The 23,195-nt window shown below is 36.9% G+C and overlaps 1 protein-coding gene across 5 annotated transcripts in view; it reads left to right on the forward strand.

Annotated features, from left to right (window-relative positions):
• Positions 1-23,195, forward strand: part of CUNH8orf34 (chromosome unknown C8orf34 homolog) — a 162,711-nt gene that overhangs the window by 44,520 nt on the left and 94,996 nt on the right. For all 5 annotated transcript variants that reach the window (XM_042868948.1, XM_042868949.1, XM_042868952.1 and 2 more), the window contains 3 exons: positions 12,407-12,435; positions 19,397-19,566; positions 21,715-21,881. In XM_042868948.1, the coding sequence (XP_042724882.1) occupies positions 12,407-12,435; positions 19,397-19,566; positions 21,715-21,881 (366 nt within the window). The remainder of the gene's footprint in view (positions 1-12,406; positions 12,436-19,396; positions 19,567-21,714; positions 21,882-23,195) is intronic.

A 23,195-nucleotide genomic window follows, 5' to 3' on the forward strand; every position in this document is an offset into this window, starting at 1 on the left:
TCTACACAGAGATGTTATACTTGTGAAACACACGGAGGACAAACAGCAGCAGCTATAATATATGTATTTTTCCACAGTGCTACTCTACAGATTTTGCATATTCCTAGCTGCAAAATCGCTTGAACATATTTACAGTCCTCCTTGCAGGACTTCTGTCCTCATCACCTCTCCCCTCTTCCTTGCCAATCTTCCACTTTTAATCTCTTCCTCCCAGCATCAACCCATTTGGAAAATCTGGGTTTTGCTTGCTTCTCCAATGACCTGTGTGTTATGGGGGTGCGTTTTGAACTATCAAGTTAATTATTTAGGAGAGTCTTTGGTTAATGAAACGGCATACAGGTATATACTGCATTTCCCTTATGCATATTTCATTTTCTTTAATCAAGAGATCAGTCTTTACTGTAACTCTCCTTCTTCCTCTGCAGATCATTAAGAAGAAGTTTTATAAGATATATACTCTTCCATTTCTGGCCTTTTTTCCTTTTAAATAGAGTTAAAATCTCCTGCATAGCTAAGGCTCTTGCTCATAAATAGACCTGTCTTAATCCTTAGTCTTCCAAGGTTAGAAAGGTACCTAAACAAAGATGGAAAACAGTGAATTGTGTGTTATAACTGGAAGAAAATAAGGATTAAATCAGTAAGAGCTTGCTTCGAAGTAAATGTGTCTGAGTGCTTTGTGAACACCTTTACATCTTTTGTATGAACAATTGGAGTACATAATGAAAATGTGTACATATTGTACATTTTAGTTTGCACATAGTAACAGCATTTGATGATGCTTAATGTATTCTACTTTGAGATAGGATATGTTTTCACAGTTGCAAATAGGCATTTATCAGAGTTAACCAACGTTTTATTAATGTATGGATTCTTGCTGAGTCCACGTGTATACTAGAAATTAGAGGGCAAGAAGCAAATTTATCTTGCTTTGAACTTGACAGACATTCTAAGGTCAGAAAAAGGGTTGTAAGTTAACATTAACCAAAGCTATTTGGGAACCCATCTAATTCTGCTTGAGGGAATCCCAGAAATAATGATGTTTAGCTATAACCAACAGAAAAAAAAAAATAGTATTCTTTATTTCTTAATTTAGAGGGGGAATAATCAGTTAATAAACAATCAGTAAATCAGAAAGCCAACTGCAGTCCAGTAGGAAATCTTGTTGTAAGGTTACCATGAGGAATCATAGAATTGCAGACTGGTTGAGATTGGAAGAGACCTCTGGACGTTATTGATCCAGCCTCCTGCTCAAGCAGGCATGCTTAGCACCAGTTTACCAGGAGCATCTCCAGAGGCCTTTTGAGTATCTTTAAGAATGAAAGAGCTCTGAATCCCTCGAGCGTACCTCCAGCTGATACTTCTCATAATACCAGAATTAGTTGCTGTTTATGTCCATAATAGCCTTAGAAGGACAAATGTGTAAGGATAAGCAGCAAGAATCAAAATCGTAACAATAAAGGTACAACTAGTTTTAAAAAAAATGATTAGAATATTGTTAAAAAAAAATACCAAAATATATTCTGTTTCTGGATGAACCTGTATGTGGGATGTGAAATGATAGATATACACCATGAACTACTTCCGAGTATTTAGCAGTCTCTGAAACACATTAAAATGGGTTCTCACTAGTTCACTTCTACACTATAGAAGTTCGTTAATGATGTACAGATTGGTTATAGAAAATTTACTTGAATGGAATGCTGCTAACATCTATTGAAGACCTCTAAATTTTCCTATTGAAAGCAGGTATTTCTGATGCTGATTGAACCATAAATACAACTTGCATGACATGTAACTTTTATCAATCACCTCTTTCAGGTGGCATTGTTTTAGGACATAATACTTCAACGTTTTTTTTTTAGTCATACACACTAAATACGCTGCAGTCTGTTAACAATGACTTACATGTGATAAGTGCATGTAGTCCTAAATGTGTTCCTGTAGTTGAACCACCAAACTAGTCATCAGTATTCTGTAGAGATTTTCTCCTTCTATTCAGGCTGAACTTTAAAATTGTGTTATTTTTGTGTGAGATCAGTGTTTGTGATTTATTGTGAGATCGACATTTTTAGATAAGCTCAATCAAACTTTTAAGGAAGATAATTTTATCTCAGTACTGCAGCTGTTATCCAGTACTACTTTTGCTTATAAAACCCATTTGCTTTTAGTGTGATTTATGAGTAATAGTACTAAATAATGATATTGTCTGAGATTGAAACAGGAAGAATGTGAACATAGTTATCGCAGCTCAATTATAAAATGTGGTTTATATGGCAGGGAGATCCTAGTGATTTCAGTTATATTTTTTTCCTATAGATGTTACATTTTAAATTACTGTTATTAAGTTATGTGCCATTCTGATCCAGCATTCTTGAAATTTCAGAACTAGTCTCTTTTTGAGTTATAGTGTCCTTTTCTGGAGCAGTATTTGACTTGCTAAAAATTTCCTGGAGAACTGGGCTTTGTGTGACTTCAGTCTTATGTGTGGTACTTTCTAATCCTTAGAAAAAGATAGCTGTCATTCATTCAGAGAGTAGCAGGAAGGTGGACTATGACTTTATGATAGAATGTATCATGGAGTGGCTTGGGTTGGAAGGGACCCTGAAGATCAATTAGTCCCAACTCCCCTGCCATGGGCAGGGCTGCCACCCACCAGATCAGGTTGCCCGGGGCCCCATCCAACCTGGCCTGAAATGACTCCAGGAATGGAGCATCCACAGCTTCTCTGAGTAGCCTGTATCAGTGCCTCATCACTCGGAGTAAAAAATATTGTCCTAATACCTTATCTAAATCTCCTCTCTTTTAGTTTCAAACCATTCCTCATCCTGTTGTTATCCTTAACTAGTGACTGCTAGTGACAGGCTACACGCCATAACTAAGCTACTGTAGTGTACACCTTTCTTTAAAACTGAGAGTTGTGAAAAGTTATGCAGCGCTGATTTTTTTTTCTGAGATGAGCTTAACCTAGGAAAGTGTCTGGGACTCAGTATTTGGTGCTTTATTTGCATTTTGTATCTCTTTCATTTCATTTCATTCTCTAATTCATTGCTCACCTAAACGTGGAACCATTGGATCTACTCAGAAGTTTGTATATCAAATTACTGCAAGTCAAAAGCACAAATTCTTATTCTGGGAATTTAATTATTACTTTATTACTTCTTTTTTTTAAGTCACCACCGGGAGAAGAGTTCAAATCAATTTCTTAGTTTCTTAGATATAGTGACTGTACTGATGTAAATTGTGCTGCTTTGCTGGCGTGTGGTGCCTTGTAGATTACACTGTTTTACTTTTCCTTGCATGGATAAATGTTGGGAGGAATATTACCCAACTCAAGATGGGTTCCCCTACAAAAACTTTATGTATAGTTGTTTAATAATATAGGGATATATGGCCTCACTGGCAACAAAAAGCACTGAATTATTACTGGAGAAAATAGGGCTAATTTGGAAAGCTGTAAAATGACTGGCTGTAAATAAATAACATCAGAATGTTTATTATGCCAGTCAATGACAAATCTGTTACAGTGTTCCAGCACAGAAATGATTGAACTGGTTTGGTTCCTGTGTATGTACTGTTGAAATCAGGGGAAACATTTTTTTTAGCTGTAACTGGAACAGCCATTTTCTATCATTTGTAATCCAGATTTGATGTGAAATAGGCAATCTCCATCTACCTCATGTTTACTACATGATGCATGCAGGCAGTAATTTACCATTTTGCCAACAGTAGTACGGCAACCATCCTGTACATGTGGTTTTGCTGTGAGAAATGCAAATACATCTGACATAGCCTTGTTCACTGGTAGGAAAACATGCTTCCTTTCATTTACAGTGAGAGAATGCCGTGTGGCAGTTTACTACTGGACAGTTGATATATTTATGCCAAGTTATTTCTGTTTTCATACTCAAAGCAGCAATATGGTAGAAGAATATGGTAGAATAATGGTAGAATAATAATGCTGTTTCTCTCCTGGTATTTGTTACAGAACCTGTGACACACTAGGAGTTTGGCAGGCCAGCCATCCACAAGTTCCCTGGCCTAAACCAATCCTAAGAATGAATTTTGTCGAGTTAAGTCACAGTTGCCTTGGGTGGATATAAGTTCTAAACACTGTATGTGAAAACCAGATTAACCAGAATGTTTTGAATGGTATGTGGGAAAACCGGCTGTTGGGATCTCTGTGGCCATCTTCTGGATGTTTAGGAAAATGCATTATCTATTTGCAATTCCCATTCGGCTGAATAATAGTAGTATGGCATATATTTAAGTAGTAGCTTTTTTTTTTTTCTTATGACTTAAAACAAACTAGACTGGTGAGATGCATGTTGTGCATTTGGAAATATATATATATATGCGTATATATATATATATATTTAAATTCAACTCATTTTTATTTTGTGTTATTTCTTCCTGCAATTATTTAAGGAGCACAAAAGTAAAAATGTTAGAGGTCTCTGAAGTTTCACACCTTATTTTTTCTCATCAAAATACCTATTCTACAATTCAGTTATGTATAGACTGTGAAGATATTGGAAGTTTTTAAGCAAGCATAATAATCCTCAGGAATAATGCAGCAGTCAGGTAATTCAGGTCTTGCCATTTCAACAAGACCCAAACTCATACAGTGTGTGCTGTTTTGAAAATGAATTTTTTTGTTGTGAATTTTGAGCATCAAAATCTTAGAATCACTCTCCACAGAAGAATACTACAGAGTGGAGAAGTGTTTTGTACTGCATTAATTGTATTTGCCGTATGAGAGCAGCAGCAAATGAAACTGTTCTACTGAGAACTGCATATGAAAGAGAGAGGCATTTTTAAAATTCAGTGAATTTTTTGGAGTGTGTTGTTTTTTATTTTGATAGGAAGTTAATTTCCTGATAAACTAGAAATTAAGCAAAATGTCATAAGCCAAAGTTTTTTACTGATAACCTTTATAGACCAAAAAGCAAGATTTAATTTCATTTTAGCATGGTGTAGATACATTTTGGGAGGTGGCTTTTTCATCAAAGGAGGTGCTATAATGCTTAGATGGTCATTTCCATTTCTCATTTCTTACTATTTAACTTTTGCAAAATATCCATAGGGATGATAGGCAACAGAAATCTAAGATGACGGTGTAAGGGACAAAAAAAGGTTTTGTATATATACAGGTAATTAAAAAATCTCTGCTATTTTTTTTTTTAGAAGTGACAAACAGTTTAATATTTTATATACATGGAAGCCCTAAGATGTAAGCCTAGTAAGGTATGATATGCTTTGGAGGAATCTGCATTTAATGCAGCTGTGATAACAGTGATTAAGATAAGTATAAAATTGCATTATTATGTTGTATTGGCTTGTGTATGTATTTCATTTAATCCTAGCGTGCCAGAACTTTCTTTCAATTAGAAGGTTCTTTGTTCTTCCAATTTTCAGCACAAACAACTCCAGTCTAGATTTGCTGCAGATCAGAGATGGCAGTAGTTGTGTCTGTGGAGAGTTTCTGAAGAACTGTGAAAGCGTGTTCAGACCAATTACTTTGTTGTTTCAGCACCCTGATGGCATTGAGAGTCATTACATTTAAAAGTAGAAGCAAGTGCCCTGAATCTGTCTGTGTAATTCACTGGACAGCTGAGTGGGCTGTGTACTTGTGATGCCTGATCAACATTCAACAACCTTAATTAATTGCCAGAGGGAAGATTTTTAAAGACATCAAATTGGTAGTTAGAGAGCTATCTAAATTCCCACAGTAAACCTTGCTTGTAAACCTTAGCTGATGGTGGCAAACAAAAGCTCTCATCCCTTTAGTCAGAATCATAGAATCATAGAACCGTAGAATGGCCTGGGTTGAAAAGGACCACAATGATCATCCTGTTTCAACCTCCCTGCTGTGTGCAGGGTCATCAACCACCAGACCAGGCTGCCCAGAGCCACATCCAGCCCGGCCTTGAATGCCTCCGGGGATGGGGCATCCACAGCCTCCTTGGGCAACCTGTTCCAGTGTGACACCACTGTGTCGTAACAGTGCTTTCTTTTTTATTTTTTTTTCAAATAGAATAGTAGGATTACTGTATTGCTGTCAGTCATATTATGATATAAAACTGTAGCAAATGTTGTCAGTGAGAAAGAGCTGCTCTGAGAAAAAGTGCACTTTCTCTACTTTCTCTACTTTCAGTATCATGCAGGGTTTGGCTTCAAATGCTTTAAATTCAGAGAAGTCAGAAACAGTTGTCCCTAGTAATTTATATTCTAGGAATAAAAAAGCTATTGGATTTAAGCTTGAACAAACTGAGTATGCTAGTTTTTCTGGTATTAGCACTTTGATGATTAGTATTAAGTTGTGATGAGAAAAAGGTAACAGTGTGACGAAGGAACTGAAATGCTAGGTATGAAGTTTTTTAGTGTGGACATTTTGGCTAATCCTGAAGGAGTCTGTGATCTTTACAATATTTTCCTATTTAGAATATATAAAAAGCAATTTTCTTTCCTTTCTGCTGTTGTATGAAAAGTGTGTAGAAACTTCAGAAATAATTATAACAAGGTACAGAGAGCAAAACCAATTATTTGCTGTCAGATATACAAAATCAAATGAAAATAGATTTATTTGAAAAACAAGATATTAGCAGTTATAGGAATCAGAGATGGCATTTTTACCATTACTTTGTAGGAATTAGTGCTTTTTTTAAGTTGTCACTGTGCTGCTTGAAAACAATGTAGTTGACAGTATCAAAAAACCACGAGTATGCTAAGAGTAAAGAGAATGATGAAAATCCTGATTATCCCTGTATAATAATTATGGATTTCAGTTTTCTAGTTGCATTTTCAGGACTCTCTAAGTTGTTGTTTGTTTTTTTTTTTTCTTTCAGTGTTGTAGTGGTATATGCAGTGGGATTGATTCTATTTCATCACGTTACATTCTTCTCTACAGTCCTCTGAGTTTTTTACTTGAAGAACTCTTCTTGAAAACTAGAGTCCATATTACTGACCTACACTTGGAAAATCACCTTTGTCTTAGTATTGTCTTAGTGCACACAGAGTGCCAGTGCCTCCTCCTCTCATTTTCAGCAATGCATTTTTGTTTGGCAGCTGAAGAAGAGAATTGATAGTAGTGGGCAAACTTAGTGCAGTAGTGTTGTGGGACAAAGTGAGCACCTTTTTATGGCTTTCTACTGGTGGAGTTGTATTATCAGTAGCTAATGTTTGTTAATGTTAGAATCATTGAATCATTTGAGTGGGAAGGGATCTTTAAAGGCCATTTGCCCGAATTCCCTGCAGTGAACAGGGACACGTACAGCATGATCAGGTTCCTCACTGCCCTGTCCAGACTGTTCTTGAGTGTCTCCAAGGACAGGACATCCACCACCTCTCTGGCCAACTTGTTCTGTTCCAGTGTCTCACCACCATTATTGTAAAAACAAAATAATAAAAACTTCCTTATATTCAGTCTAAATCTTTCTTTCTTTACTTTGAAAGCATTTCCCCTTGTCATATCACAGCAGACCCTGCTGAAGAATCTGTCCCCCTCCTTTTCATAGCCCCCATTTAGATAGGCAGCTCTTAGGTCTCCCTGGAGCCTTCTCTTCTGCAGGCTGAACAGTCCGAGCTCTTTCAGCCTGTCCTTGTAGAGAAGATGTTCCATCCTTTGGATCATTTTTGTGTCCCTCTTCTGGACGTATTCTAGCAGGTCCATATTTCTCCTGTACTGAGGACTCTGCATATGGACACAGTACTTCAGGTGAGGTCTCACTAGCACAGAGGGGCAGGATCATTGTCCTTGATCTGCTGACTATGCTTGTTTTGATGTAGCCCAGGGCATGGTTGTCTTCCTGGGCCGCAAGGGCACATTGCTTGCTCATGTCCAGCTTGCCAATACCCCACGTACTGTGCTCTATCCTTACATCCTTCAGCTTGTACCGATAGTGAAAGTTACTATGACCCAGGTGGAAGACCTTGCACTTGGTTTTGTTGAACCTAATGAGATTCACCTGGGCCCAGTAGAGCCTGTGTAGGTCTCTTTGGGTGGCTCTCTGGATACTTCAGGCGTGTTGACCGCACACAACTTGGTGTCATCTGCTGAGGATGCACTCGATCGCACAGTCAGTACATTGATGAAGATGTTAAAGAGCATTTGTCCCAGTACTGACTTCTGAGAGACACTACTTGTCACTGATCTCCATCCAGACATTTAGCCACTGACCACTATTCTGTGGGTATGATCTCATAACCAGTTCCTCATCCATTGGACAGTCACCTATCAAATTTGTATCTTTTCAATGTGGGGAGAAGGCTGTTGCGGGGAACCGTGTCTAAGGCCTTACTGAATTCCGCATAGATGACATTGGTAGCTCTTTCTTTGTCCACTGATGAAATTATGCCATCATAAGAAGCAACAAGATTTGTCAGGCAGGACCTGCTCTTGGTGAAGCCATGCTAGTTATATCACCTCCCTGTCTTCCATATATATTGGCAAAGCTTCTAGGAGATTCTTCTATTCCATGGTCTTCCCCAGCACAGTGTTGAGGCTGACAGGTGGTAGTTTCCTGTGTCATATTTTATACTCATTTGAGTGCTGCGTTGTCTTTTTTTAGTCACCAGGAACTTCACCTGACCACCATGACTTTTTGAATATAATCAAGAGTTGTGTGGCAACTACCAGTTGGCTTCAGCCAAATTCCCTCCAGGTCTTTGGGATGCATCTCATCGTGACCCATAGACTTATGGATATTCAGGTTTCTCAGGTGGTTGTGAACCTGATCTTCACTTAATCAAGAGGAGCTTATTCTCCAGTTCCCACTTTCTGAACCATCTGCTTGAAGGCTGTGTGTTGCAAGGGCAGTTGCTAGTGAAGACTCAGGTAAAAAAGTTGAGTATCTCAGCCTTCTCCTTGTCTCTTGTTACCAGCCTGCCTATATTGCTCACTAGGAAGGGTATGCCCTCCTGAACTTTACTTTTCCAATTGATGTACCTATAGAAGCCTTTCTTATCCTGATAATGGTTTTATAAAGTGAGGATAGTCACCACTAGGGATCCAGTGACATCTTGTTGATTTGCAGGAAGCTGCAGGTCAGTCAGTGACTTCTCATTTACCTGCATGGCTACAATTCGTGGAAGGGGTACCCATTCTATCTTCGAACATTTTGGGTTTTTATCCTCATATTGTCATTTTGGTTTCCAGTGCCAGCAAGTTGGTTGTCAGGGGCACTTCTGTTTGGTTCGTCAGGAGCAACGACATTGCTTGCTTCAGTTGTCAGGGGCAACAGCATGTTCATTGTATGTGCTCCTCCTGTTGGGTGATGGGCAGTTGATCAGAGAATTGTCACATGCTGAGCTGCTATGTGTGCCCATTGAATGTATGTGGTCCACTCCTCTGAGACAACCCCCATAAGTCAGCCTGGATGCCCAAAAAGATGCAACAACCAAAAATGGTTTCTCCTGGTTGCCTAGCCGCATGTGTTTCTCTTACTACTGTGATCATAGTAACCATTAACTACAAAAGCTTGCCAAGCAGATTATGTCTCAGATGGGTGCTACTGGGCAAGTTTTGAGCCAAAAATTGTTCAAGCTTCTCACAACCGCCCTGTGGTTGAAAACGCCAAAATTCTTGTGATGGTACCAACCTCCTAGCCATGTATTTATCAGATGAGTTTTCCTGGGCCTCTCAGTATCCCTTTCTGCCACTGAAGGGATAGAGGAAAACACTCCCTAAGCTCCTGCACTGTTCGTTAACAGTCCAGCCTTCTGAAGTCCCTTTTGATTGCCCCTAGGCTTCTTTCAGTGACTTCTTTCAGTGACTTCATCACTGCCAACTTGACTATCACGCTGTTTTTTATGGGCCTTAAGCCATAACTTAAAGATCTTCATGAGTGACAGTGTGGTAAATCTCCCACCTCCAGAAGAATCACTATACTGAGATTACCATAACAATCTCTTTATGGACTTTTTTCTTTGAATCCACTTTCTTTCCTCTTGATTCCACATTATAGAGAGAGAGGTGAGAAGATTTTCAGGCTTGGTTCTGTGATTGCAAATATAAGTTTTCTAATCTTTAAATCTTGTTTTAGTAAGGTGTCCTCAGATACTGCTACACATCTACTTGCTTATCTAAGAAATATAGTTAATTTGATATCAAGCTACTGTTTGCAGTTTGGCAGGAGGGAATCACAAGGTATTCTGATAAGTTGAATTACTGATCGATCTTACTCTCTCTTCTGAATTCAGAGTAAATTTTGGGAAAACGGTGGAACTTCACAAAAACAGATTGCGATAAGAGCACTCCTTCAAAATCTTGATTATTTTTTTTTTTCAATTTTATTTGTCTGATTGTTACAGTGAGATGAGTTAGTAAATCTTCTTGGGTGAAGCGCAGCGTTGTACACAGTTTGTCCCATTTACCATTTTGTATTTTCAGTATTGATCTTCAATTACCAACATAAGCATTTCAATAGTGAAAGCATTTAGCATTTTCTGTGACAGTCTTGCAAATGACAGGATTACCTTTTGTAGTTTCTTTTTCTGTACTTGAAAATAAATATTCTTAATCATTGAGCCAATGCAGTGAAAAATTGCTCTTATTTTATTCATTCTTTAAATTCTAACAGCCATTCTATGTTCTATGATCTGCTTATTTTCTGACTCCTGGCTTAGCTCCCAGGTCTTAACACAGAAGTCTGCTTTTCACAGAGCATCCTCTGTGAAAGCACATGGAAAGGGGACCAACCTCTAATCTGAAGAAATAAACCTGTATCAAAACAAAATGAACTTTCTTAAAAATACAGGAACTTGCCGAGGAAAGATAATTTGTCTGTTTGAAGAGATCATTTGTGGTTGTAAAGTGGTTTGACCTTGGTTGTGCAAAATAAACCAAATGTGATGGAGAGCTGGTTTTTGGAAATCAGGGCTTCAAGGCAGATATAAAGAGAACTTTAAATTGCATTTTTTACTGCTTCCATTTATCTGCTCTCCAATAAATGCCCAGCAACTTTGGGGATTGAAGAAATGAGATTTCATAACACATCGAAGTCCTCTTGCACATTGGTGCAACCTGCTGCTTTTACTTTATGGACCTTTGTGTAGTGCCTGGAGTGAATAACAGTCTTAAGCTATTAAAATATGTTAATAGCTGTGAGAAGTAGAAGTGTTAGACAAATGGATACTGTTCGGTATAATTTACCTTGCTGCTGTTGAATGACTGAAAATATTTTGTTAGCTCTTTGCTTATTTCTTATGGATCGATCAAGTCTTAAAATTCTAATTGCTTTACAAATATAAATATACATGAAGAAGCAATCTAAATTAGGGATTAGCCACATAGAGTTAATGATTAAATGTACAATATTAAAAAAAATGTAATTAAAGTTTACCAAATAGTGAGAAATGAAAACATTATGGAAAAAGGCTTTTACTGCTTCTGTTTTTAGCATGATTTTAGAAAGAATAGTTCTCTGTTCAGCTGAAATTACGTATTTTGGTATATCACTCATTGCAGTCTTTAGAAGATGTCTTGATTATACTACATGAATTAGGAAGTAACTTCTAAGTATGCATTCTTCTTATGCATGGATACTTCCCCACTTTCTTCTGAACACCAGGCGATGCTTTTCTTTGTTTTTTGACTGGAAGTTCTGTGCTCAGTATCTCTCTTATCAAACCTATTAGGAACCTGGAAGTGCTTTGCTTTCATTGAGACAGAATTTTCAGTGTGATGGCATTAAACATATGAGTAGTTGATCTCACAGTGTGATGTGACTGGGGCATGTAGATATGTCTGTAATTCTCTGTGCGCATTATTGTGCAACAGGCTGGACATAGTTAAAGGAGTTTTACGACATGATGAAAGCTAATATAGGAAAGGCTCAAGCACTGGCAGAAAGGACAAAAACAAGTAAGTTCTTATTTAGAGGAATTGAAAAAAAACAAAGAAAAAAAACACTGTTTTACATTGTACTTTGAAATTTTGCAATCAGATTTTACTCCCTGGTAAAAGAGGGGGAAGTCACTCATTTTCCCTGTAATTGCAGTATGGTACTGTGCATGTTGGTCAAGGGGAGATTTGCATGAGAATGTGTCCATGTGCAGTTATTAAGCTGATGCTTTAATTTTAGATAACATGTAGAAGAAGTATACTTAAGCTCACTGTCACTTTAATAGTGTATCTACTGTATGGATCCATAATGCTTTTAAAACTCATTTTGGTAATATTTGGTAATATTGCAGCTTGGGAAAGTTAAGAGTGTATTTGTTTCTGGACAGTTTCACTAGTGGAACAAAATATGATACATTGTATGATACAGATGTGTTCAGAGAACAATATGGAAACTTTCCAGAGTGAGCCTTTTATCTACTTTAGTAAAATACATTTCTGGAGAGGATGTTTCTAAATTCTTTTTTTTAAAAAAATCTGTTTTGTTGTTTTTGTTTTTTTTTCCAGGTATTGCTATTTCTGATGAACTTGATAAGGTAAGATTTACTGTATGCCTAATGAACAGTACAAACAGGCATATGATCATGATAAATGTAGGCAATATGAGCTAAATCTTCCTGTAGAGTTTAGAAGAAGCTTGGGTATAAACTATACGGGTAAGTACTGTACTTCTTGATACATTAAGAGCTTGATTCAGGTTGGGCTGTCAGTTATACTACTGAGATTTAAGGCTCTCTTAATGAGGCTGTGATGCTTCTGATCTTGGTACCATCTTTGCTTAATGCAGTCTGTTGGGTTACTTTAATGGCGTACTTCTAGAAACATTTCATTTTGAATATCTTTTATTCATGAATTTATATCATTGGGTAGCATTTGTACTATCAGATATTATAATTTGAGGAAATAATCAGGAGAGTTTTTTACTCTGATTGGGAACGCACAAACTTTAAAAATCAGTCTTCACTTCCTTACAGAGCGCACCATACAGTGCTTCCTCATATGTTGCATTTTGATAAATTACATCATGAAAAATTCATTAACATGAGTTTTTATGTTAGCTGAAATGAACTCTACGCTGAAGCAGTATTCCTGCTAGTTTATAAATGTTCAAAAGGAAGCAGTGCACTCTTCACTTTCCTATTTGCACCCCTGAACAGCAGTGCTGAGACTAGTGAGCTGTATTCTTGGTGTCAAAAAGTACTGCAATCATGGAGATAAGATAAGGGTACGTAACACACAGGATTGACGTGATATAATAGGCAGTCTTTAAAATGTGTTACTTTCTCTTGGTAAGATGAGGGCACAATCCCTTCTTTTTAAAAAACAAGCAAACAAGCAAAAATGCATAAGGAATTCCTAGGCATGTGGAGCTGCCATTTCAAAACCATCACTTTTATTTATCATTTAGGCCTCTTTTTTTGTTGCTGGATCTCAGTTTGCTGGATCCCAGTTTTGCTGTATCTGAGTCTTCCATCCTACCATTTCTTTACCTGTGGTCAGAAATGCTGAGAAATACAATTAGCAAAGCCCTTCCATTACAACCCTTACCATTAAGAGTACTTGTGAAGAACAGATATTCATTTAGCTTTGTTACAAACAAAACGAAACAAAATGAAACCAACCAACCAAACAAAAAATCTATGAAAAGCTGTTCTGGGGTAGGGGAAGACATTTTGAGCTAGAGCCTATGATCACATGCTTTTCTCCATATATAGGCTAAATTTTTGTGTGAATTTTTTTTTTTCCAAGGCAATTGATTATTGTTCAAAAAACATTCATGTTCTGGAATGTAGGAATTTAATGAAAAGTGAGGTGGAGAGCATCATTAGTGAATTTCCACCTGTTGCAATCTGAGTGAACAGTTAATTTTCCTCTCATTACCAAATGCTTTATTGTTTATGATTTAAAATAGGAAATGTTTTCATATAAAGCTAGATGTTATACTAAATACAGTTAAAAGCATGCATTACCTGATCTTTACTCTGAATTGATAGTACTGCATCAGATTTCACATGTGATGAGGACAGGCAAAGTGAATCAACTTGGAATAAAAAAATATTTGAATAATTAAAATATTAAATATTTTAATATATATTTTAAAATAAATATAAAAATATTTAGAATATTTAAACTCTTAACATACTTCCTTTGTACAGCCATGTTCAAAGGAAAAGAATATCTGTACTGTTTGTCTCCACGAGCATAAGTGGACATGAGTATTCTTTCTTGTTTTGTCTTTTAAAGTTTTTTAATGGATTTAAACACCACACTTGTATGGAAGGTAAGCATGGCTAGAACCTCAGTATGAAGTGTAACAGTGTAAATTCATGTTAAACTCACTTTTCCTCTACCACAGGGCAGTTACATGCATACAATGTAGCCAAGGTCATTGAAATTCCTGTCCCAGAAGTACATGCTGGGACTACAGCTTCCTTATCTAGCTTGCAGCAGTACTGAATATTTTTTCAAACCACGCTCAGATCTGGGTTTTGGAGCAGGTGCATGTGTTAGGTCCCATGCTTCACACTGGAGTCCTTTATAAAAATGACATGACTTAGATGTCACGGGAGGTATAAAATTAAACATCATCATAAATTCTTCTGTATGCTTTTGTTTTTTTTTTTTTTTTTTTTTTTTTTTTTTTCCCAGTTGGAAGCAACCATGGCAATTAGTACAGAGACCATAATTCTCCTGTTTAATTTGTGGTATACGTTATGAACCAGGAGAAAACAGACGTGAATGTGGTCTGTTTTTTTTCTTATGTATGTTTATTTTTCTTTCCTTTTAAGTATGTATTTTTTTAAAAAGAACAATTGTATTTTGGCTTTTGCTACCTTTCTCAGGTGAATACTCAAACACTTATCACTGGCTGATGTAATTCTTCCTCTAAGCAATCCAGTTAACTTGGTAGTTGCTTAGTTATTCAAGCATTTGAATCTGGAAATACAATTTGCTCCGAATTGCAAGCCCTTTTCTGGAAAGGTGTTTCTTTTAAATGGACTCTTGTCAATCTAATACTATAATTGCCTCTGTTTGGTACTCAGAGTTTTACACTGAGAGGGGAAAAAAAAACAGACAGACAGGGCAAGTCTTTCAATCAGAATGGAAGCTTTTGGTTTGAAAGTCTAATACAATTTCAGTATTTTGTAGGTATAATTGCAAAAAAAAAAATCTTTGACACTACTGCAATTGATCCAGATTTCTTGTATTGTTACCAGGTTACAGGTTGTACCTGTGCAACCTCTTGTAGGGCACCTTCTTTAGCAGGGGTTGGACTCAGTGACCTCTTGAAGTTCTTCCCAAAGCCTGTGATTCCGTGATTCTGTACAGATTCCTTCCTTTTTCATTTCATTTACTTCAGTTTTGCAGAGTTTGATGTTTCATTTCATCTGGTAATTCAGCCCAGTTCTCTAAGCTGTGGAAGTGATATAAAATCAGCAACTGATGCTGCGGGTACAGTGTGTAAGGAAAGAAAGTGAGAAGGGATGCCTTGTGACTCACAGATTTTAAGACTAACATGCAGTGTTAATATGATTCAAATTCTTTACTGCTGAACAGAAACTGTGCATGAATTTTCCAAAGCTCTTCATAAATGTCAAGAATTTCCTGTAAACATAAAGAAGTTAACTAACTTTCCCGTAAACATAAAGAAGCCAGAATGTCACCCTTTCTGTAAAATTTATGGAATTTTAGTTTGGTTTAAAAAAATAAAATAAAAGCTAGAGAAAAACATTAGAGTTCACTGTGAGGACATGTCCCTGGAAGGTGAGAGTTCAGATGCACGCAAATGTATATGTAGAACATCCATGGACTAGCCCTACTGCTGAAGCTCCCATATGGAAGGTGAAGGCTGTAACTGTGGTGCTGCTGAATAAGGGCACTCATGGTGATTGTTGGTTGTCTTCTGTAGAATTTGCAGCTCCTAGAAGATGCTACTTACCTGAAAGCCACAAAATGAACTCTAGTATGTGTTCCATTGTAGTATGTGTACATTGTAAGGTACACTGAGGTAAAACATAGCCAGAATGTTACAGTGCAGAAGTGTGTTTCCAATGGGCTTGTACCCCTTGCAGCAATGTTTCTGAACCAGACCAAGCCCCAAACAGGGACTCACGCACTTTTCCTCTTGCCAGTTAGAAAGCGACTGAAATTACATTTTAAAGCAATTTAAAAGGGTTTAAGGAAAGGTTTATTCATCTTCTGGCTTTTGATTCTTAAAACACTTTACAATTGTTTTTCAAGTGTTATTTTTTTTACTTAATTACTACAAAGACCAAAAATATTTTCTTTTTAAATAGGAGATAAGATTTTCACATAATTCCATGGATTAGTGCTTTACTTGAGCTTCATGTTGCAGAGCTCTCACAGATTATATGAGGCCTGCTATATAATTGTGAGATTTGTCTAGGACTTCAAACAATTTTGTTCAGTCAGCTTAAATTTTAAGAGTGGGAAGTCACCTATGAGTCAGAGATCCAGAATCAGACAGGAGTAAACATGATTTATTAGAAAAATCATACTGGATTTTGATTCTCAAGGTCATTCAAACATTTTTTCTGTGCTATGTCTGGGGTGTACTTTCTTCTTGTGTGGAGCATTAATGCAGTGAACACAGGTTATAGTTAATAAAATAGAGGACATAACTAGGTCATGAAAACAAATTTGTTCTCACCCAAAAGTCTTTGTAACTGTGTAGGTTTCCTCAAAATCCATTTGGCAATAAAGAATACAGAGTTTTTTAAGCTATGCTTACATGAGTGGATGCACAAATGTTGTTATGCTCTCTGATAGGGGCTACATATTGCAACCACATCTCAAGTCAATCTGAGGATGAGATTTAGCTGTCCTTTAGCTTTCCTCTCCTTCGCCTGGTTTCTACATAAAGGAGGTATAAGTCTGTCAAGTGGGTAGAAGCTGATAGAGGTGATTGGTAGATATTCTGGACTGCAATATAAAACAACCCTCTAGGTTAATTTATTTAAATATCTACCTGTGCTTCTGTCCACACTGATGTCACTATCAATCTCTCCATTTATTTATGGAGGACTATAAATTGAAAATCAGTTAAGATTCTAAGGTTTATCATTAAAATATAGATGGATAGATAAATAGATAGATAGATAGATAGATAGATAGATAGATAGATAGATATAAGAACTTGTCTGAGGACAGAGTACTTCAAGTAAATTGATTAAATCTTTTGAAATAATCTGCCAAATAAATGCTTCAGTGTTCTCAGAGCTGTCTCTGATACTCATTTACTGTTTTCACTGTCACTGCTTATGTAGTTGAAAAAAGGAAAATAAATTAGGTCACTGAAACTGTGGTGCACTAATTAACAAGATTCAAAAATGGAAGCAAGGTAATAAAGGAGGCAAAGCATGACTATGTAATGTAAATTACATTTCTGTTAAGCAGAGTATGAAAGTACTAGTTTAGTCCCCGAGACACATAGAGAAGAAATCAGCATAATAAGGGCAGACGTGGCATTTGTTTTTTACTTATTCATGGACTGGTGTAATGCAGTGTCTGAAAAAAGCTTCAGTACTGAAAAAAAAGACAAATTTGGAAGTGCACTTCCTCTTTCAAGTAGGTAACCGGCAGCTTTTAGCGAGATTGACACTGCTGGCTGTTGCAAGTTTAACTGGCAGCAACAACCCTTCACAATTCATTATTGGAAATTACACAGGGACAAGGGGAAGAGAGAAAATGACTAAAGTAACAGAAAGAATTTTCATGTGGGGGCCAAAAAATTCTTATTTAAATAAACTGATGAGTGTGCCTTGTATAATGGGCTGTGGAATAATCTTTTTTCCTAGCTTATTGGCTTTATAATGATAAGCCACCTGTGGTAGCTATCACCTGTCAAGTGACAAGAGGCTGCACTACAAGACTGTGGCACAGCAGTAGACAGATACATAAAGCATATATTTTTAAGCACATAAAAGAAAATCACCAGTGTTTAGATATTCCAAAACTTTTGCACTCATGGTGTTTTCCTCAGATTTCTCTCCTTTGTGTTGGCTGCATTTAATTTTCAGTGGCCATACCTTGCAGAAAGCAGACATTGTGTGAAAAGTGAATTTAGTTGTCTGGATGCGTGTATGTATAGACTGGAGTGGGATAATGCAACTCATAGGCACATTGGAGAAAACAGAATAACAAGGGTGGATGAATCTAATCCGGGGCCTATTTTGTATTTGGCTCATTCAGATGGAAGCTCTTGGAATTTGGCTGAGCAAATTCTAGCTTCTAGCCAAGATTTTAGAAATACATTCATATGGGAGCAGCTTGCACATAGGTTTTATTTTTTTTCTTTGTTTAAGTAGACCTCTATTTGCTGGACTTTTACCATATCTGTACCAATTAGAAAGGAACTTCAAAATTGTTTTCAGGAAGGTAGGAAAATGTGATTGCTTGGCTAAGTAATCACTGTATTGTAGTTTTTCTAAAAGCTCCTTGTTTAGAAATTGTTGTTTTATGAAAGGGACGTTTGTTGAGACATTTAGATCCAGAAGGGTTTATTTCCCTAAATTTTTCTCTTAAAGGGTAGGAATACCGTATCTCTGTTAGTATGAAAAACTGTATTTGAAATGTCTTTGTTTTCCTGAGAAAGGTTTTACTGAAGCAAAATGAATATTCTTGATCCATTGTTTCTGTGTCTACTTCCTGTATCTATGCTTTTTCTGTAGTTTGATTGCACTGTAGTATATGACCCTTTCCCTACATCCTTCCTCGTAACATTGATAAAACTCTCACTGCTTTGCAGCAGGTTTTCCTTACAATTTCTAGGTGCATTTTGTTTCCTTAACCTAAATTCCTAATCTAACAATGCAAATCACCACTACTGTGTTGAATATTCTGGTTATTTTGCCTCCTTCTTGTAATCCTCTTCAGCTATCTTCTTCCAGTAAGCTGTTAAAAATATGAGTGCAAGTTTCAGAAATGCATTTTATTAAAATGTTAATACCATTTTTGGAAATGAAGGATACATTATGTAAATCCCAGCAGAGTTATTTTTAAAATGCCAAGCACAGATGTATTTATTAGTCTTGCATTAATTCATAATGCAAATAGGAGAGATGCTATTAATCTACAACAGTCTTTTGGTGGTGGTGATGTTCATTATGCAAGTGACCTCATGTGTTGCTTAGCCTGACACCGAATGGATTCCAAGTGTTGCATATTTATTTAACAAAATAATTTTTCATGAAAAATGATAAGTTCCAGCTTTATACAGTTGATATTGAGAAGCAAGAAGAGATTTGAGACACCAGGGTGGGGAAATCTTTCTTGGAATTCTATTAATGCAAAATGTCTTTTCATTAGTCTGTGACTTTTTCTGGGTGCTACTAAGACCTCTGACATTTTAACATATTGTATAATTTTTCTTTACTTTCTTCAATAATTTTATTGTCTTATTTTCAGATCTATTTCATTTGTAGTTGAGAACAAGTAGTACGGTGCTTTGATTTTCTTGTTTTTATTTCTCTTTAGGAGACAACAGGTTTTAATACCCCCCTTCTCAGACCTCGTGTGATTGGAGAATGGATTGGTCGTGAAGAGAATGATGCTGATCCCCTGGCTGCTGAGATGCTGCAGCCACCAATTCCAAGAAATAAAAATGAGCAGTGGGACAGTGAAGACAGCAGCAGTCCTGGTGGAAGGTAGGATTTTCATTCTCTCTAGAAAACTGATAATTTTTTAAGGAGAGCTTTCTTTGTGATGCACTGCTTCTGTGGGTGAAACAAAGGATTTTTAAATTCCCATACAGTGGTGTAGCAAAACACACAATAAATGGTAGGCACTGCTATGTGATTTGCTTCCTCTAGTGCATATGACTGACTTTACACTCATTAGCAATCCCATGGTTTGATTCTCATACATAAAACTAAATGTGTATGTGTGTGTGCGTGTGTTAAAAGCTTGTGCACTGCCTCCATTAATCATCTAAATCCCTACTGTTCTCTATCAGCTCTATAACTTTTTGGTTATAATCAGCACGCTGACTGTAGTAGACACCTTCTTATTGCTCTTTTAAGGATGAAGAAACTCTTTGATTACCTTCTGAAAAGGTCTAAAGTATGCTTTCACTATTTCTATCACGTCCTCTGTACTAAAATTCAATTCCTTGTCACAGGGAAACTAGTGTATCATTTGTCTGTACTCTTAGAGGCTGTATTTATTAACTTTCCATTCATGTTGGAAATGTTTGTTATCCAAGAACACTTCTTACTTCTTGTAGTTTATTGTGGGGGAAGGTGTAAATACTACAGTTTCAGAGTGTAAATATTACATTTCCAAAGTAGCAGCAGCAGGTAGTAATAATCCCTTCGCCAGACTTTGGACTGGAACCAAAAGAACTCAAATACAGTCTCTGTGCTGCAGTTCCTAGAAAAGTACTGGAGTCAGCACCTGACATCGCTTCCTGATTGTGCGGGCCTGGGTCTCTGTATGTTCTTTTTGAGCAGTCCAATAAGGACACTGGATAAAGATTTGTTACATGATGTAGAGGAACTTAAGGATATTGTATCCCTTTGCTCAATAGGAAGGAGCAGAACTAAGCTGATTTCTAGATGGAAGCAAAGAGATTTAGTTCTGAGCACTCTGTTGTTGCTGTAAGGGAATAAGACAAGGTATTAACATGTGATAAAGGACTATATAGAAGTGCTGATGGCGACCCTGCTGATACTGAGCTCCTTTTTCAGAAATTCAGGAACCAAAAGATAGGATTATGCTCCATGTCACTGTTAGTAGTTTTTTTACTTAAAAAAATATTGTGGATATTCTGAGAAGAAGAAATGGGCCTTGGGAAACTTCCTTAAGGGATAACATGTCTACACAATGGAGAATTTGGGTGATTTTTAATATGGTGTTCTTGTTTCTCAAAGGCTGTAATAAACTAAAGCTCACGTAAGCTCCATCCATAGCCACATTCTAAACTCAAAGCTTGTTCTTCATCCCCAGAGTCCGCTCTATCTTATTAGAGTTTATCTTTGTAGGGGAAAAATGAACTACTGATTAGACTGCATTTCATACTTTTGCAAAAGATCCATCTTCCTGCAACAGGCTATAAAAACAGCCTAAGATGTTCCCATGTTTTTATCTAAGATTGGAAGGAATCAAAAATTGGTAACTGCAGCAATTCTTGCCTTAGACCTTTTCTCTACAAGGAGAGTGGTTAGGCCCTGGAACGGGCTGCCCAGGGAGGTTGTGGATGCCCCGTCCTTGGACGTGTTCAAGGCCAGGTTGGATGGGGTCCTGGGCAACCTGATCTGAATGTGTATGTTTGGTGGCCCTGCTAGGCAGGGGGGTTGGAACTACATGATCCTTGAGGTCCCTTCCAACCCGGGTGATTCTGTGATTCTGTGATTCTGTGATTTATGTAGATTAGGGACACATGAAACCACAAGGAAGATTGCTGTAACTATGTAGTCCTTAATGCTGTACGATTGTTGTAACTTCTCGGTATTGTTGTTGTGTGACCAGTGTCTTAAAATAAGTAGTGAGTCTTAAAAATAAGTAATTGATATCTTGTTGTTTTTATGTGACTTCTTTAAACTTTATCAAATGACCATAAAGTCAGTAGGTATTTCCCATCATCATTCAGTCAAAACTTCAGATAGGAATTGGAAGCAAAAACTGATTTATAATATTGAGTGATCAGTGAATGTGTGGTAGCTAGCAGGTTTATGTGTGGTCTGATGGTGTTAATCAGATGTAGATGACATCATGGGCTGCAGTAATTTGAAAAATGTGTGACATGGTTTGTAGAGAGTGTCAGTAAGAGAAAGTTGTGCTTTCCTCCCTCACAGCTTAAAAATGGAGCCAAAGACCAAAGGACTAAAACAGCAACAGCAGCAACATAAGAAACTGCTGGCTGCCATGCTTTCTCAAGACTCCTTTGATTCTGCCCACAGCACAGCTCCATCCGTAACTGAAGAAGATATTGACAATGAAGATGATGCAATGGAACTGCTGGGTAACCGGAAAAAATATTTTTTTCTCTAAAATTTAATTTCTTTTTCTAAATCTAAATTATTGATCAAGATAAGAAGTGTAACATTCATAGATTAGTTTGAATCTGATTTCCTATTTTTAAAATCTAAGTATCCAGTAGCTGTGCAAGACAGTAATTTTCAGGAGTTGATGTCGTGAGGGTCATATGTATGCGTGAGGAAACTCCTAACTGCTTCAAAATCCCACGTTTCAGATGATTAAAGTAATTAATTCAATTTCCTACATAAACAGTCAACTGGAGTAGATTGCTCTAGATGTGCCACAGTTGAGTTTTGAGAGTCTGTGCAAAGGTGATTGTTGGGTGTGTCTGGGCGATGTGTTCCAATGTTTGAACATACTGCTGATTAGAAAAAAATAAAAATAAGAAGAATTCAGAATTATTCTGTTCATACAATTGTGAATTAATACATACTATGTTCTGTGTTGTTTTTTTGTTTGTTGGTTTTTTGTTTTTTTTTCAGTAATTTTAAATTTGATGCATGCATTTGTGTTTACAACGAGGAAGACAGAATAGGCTGGATCTCTTCTGTGTCTCAGTGGGGCACTTAGTTCCTCTTATATGGAGCCACACTGTGTGTAGCTGAGGACTTGCTATCTCCACAGAATCAATTGTTATTTCAGTTAATCCATGGATCACAGTGAACGCTGTGACTAGTTTGTAGCTGTGTTATCTCTTTATTTTCTCCCATAATTTAGTAATCTTTCCAACTTCATCAGTGTGGAAAAAAAAGAAATTCTTGTGTTGCTATAAACCACAGGACTTCTCTAAAGTAGAACTAAGTAGAATTCTGTGGTGTTTGAAAGGTTCATTGGGAGAAGGTGAATGAGGTTATTAGCTTCATGATGTATGACCCACAGAATAGACCCTTTTATTAACATATGCAGATATATTGAGGTGAATGGTAGCCAGTATAAGTTTGCTTCTCCTGTGTGTAGATCTTTCCCTGTAGACACTTGATACCCTGGGAGTATCTGTAGCTAGAAAGGCAATATGAACAAAGTTATCCTTTCTCATGCTTTGACATTTATGCAGAATATTATCTATGTTTAAAAAAAAAGTGTTTTTTTGTTTGGGTTTGTTTGGGTTTGTTTGTTTATGATAAATAAGGACTTGATTGTAAGAATCTATCCTGCTAATCTGGTTTTATGCCTTGCAAAACCTAGAACATTTTTCTACCATGTGTTTCATTGAAACCGGTTAAGTTCATACAAAATCAGCTTTGAAAAGTCACAAAGAGGACCTTTGGTTTGATTAGAGTGTTATATAAGTACTTCT

Source organism: Lagopus leucura, unplaced genomic scaffold (assembly GCF_019238085.1).
Source record: "Lagopus leucura isolate 7727_CA_CO unplaced genomic scaffold, USGS_WTPT01 Super-Scaffold_100002, whole genome shotgun sequence".
NCBI classification, from domain to species: Eukaryota; Metazoa; Chordata; class Aves; order Galliformes; family Phasianidae; genus Lagopus; species Lagopus leucura.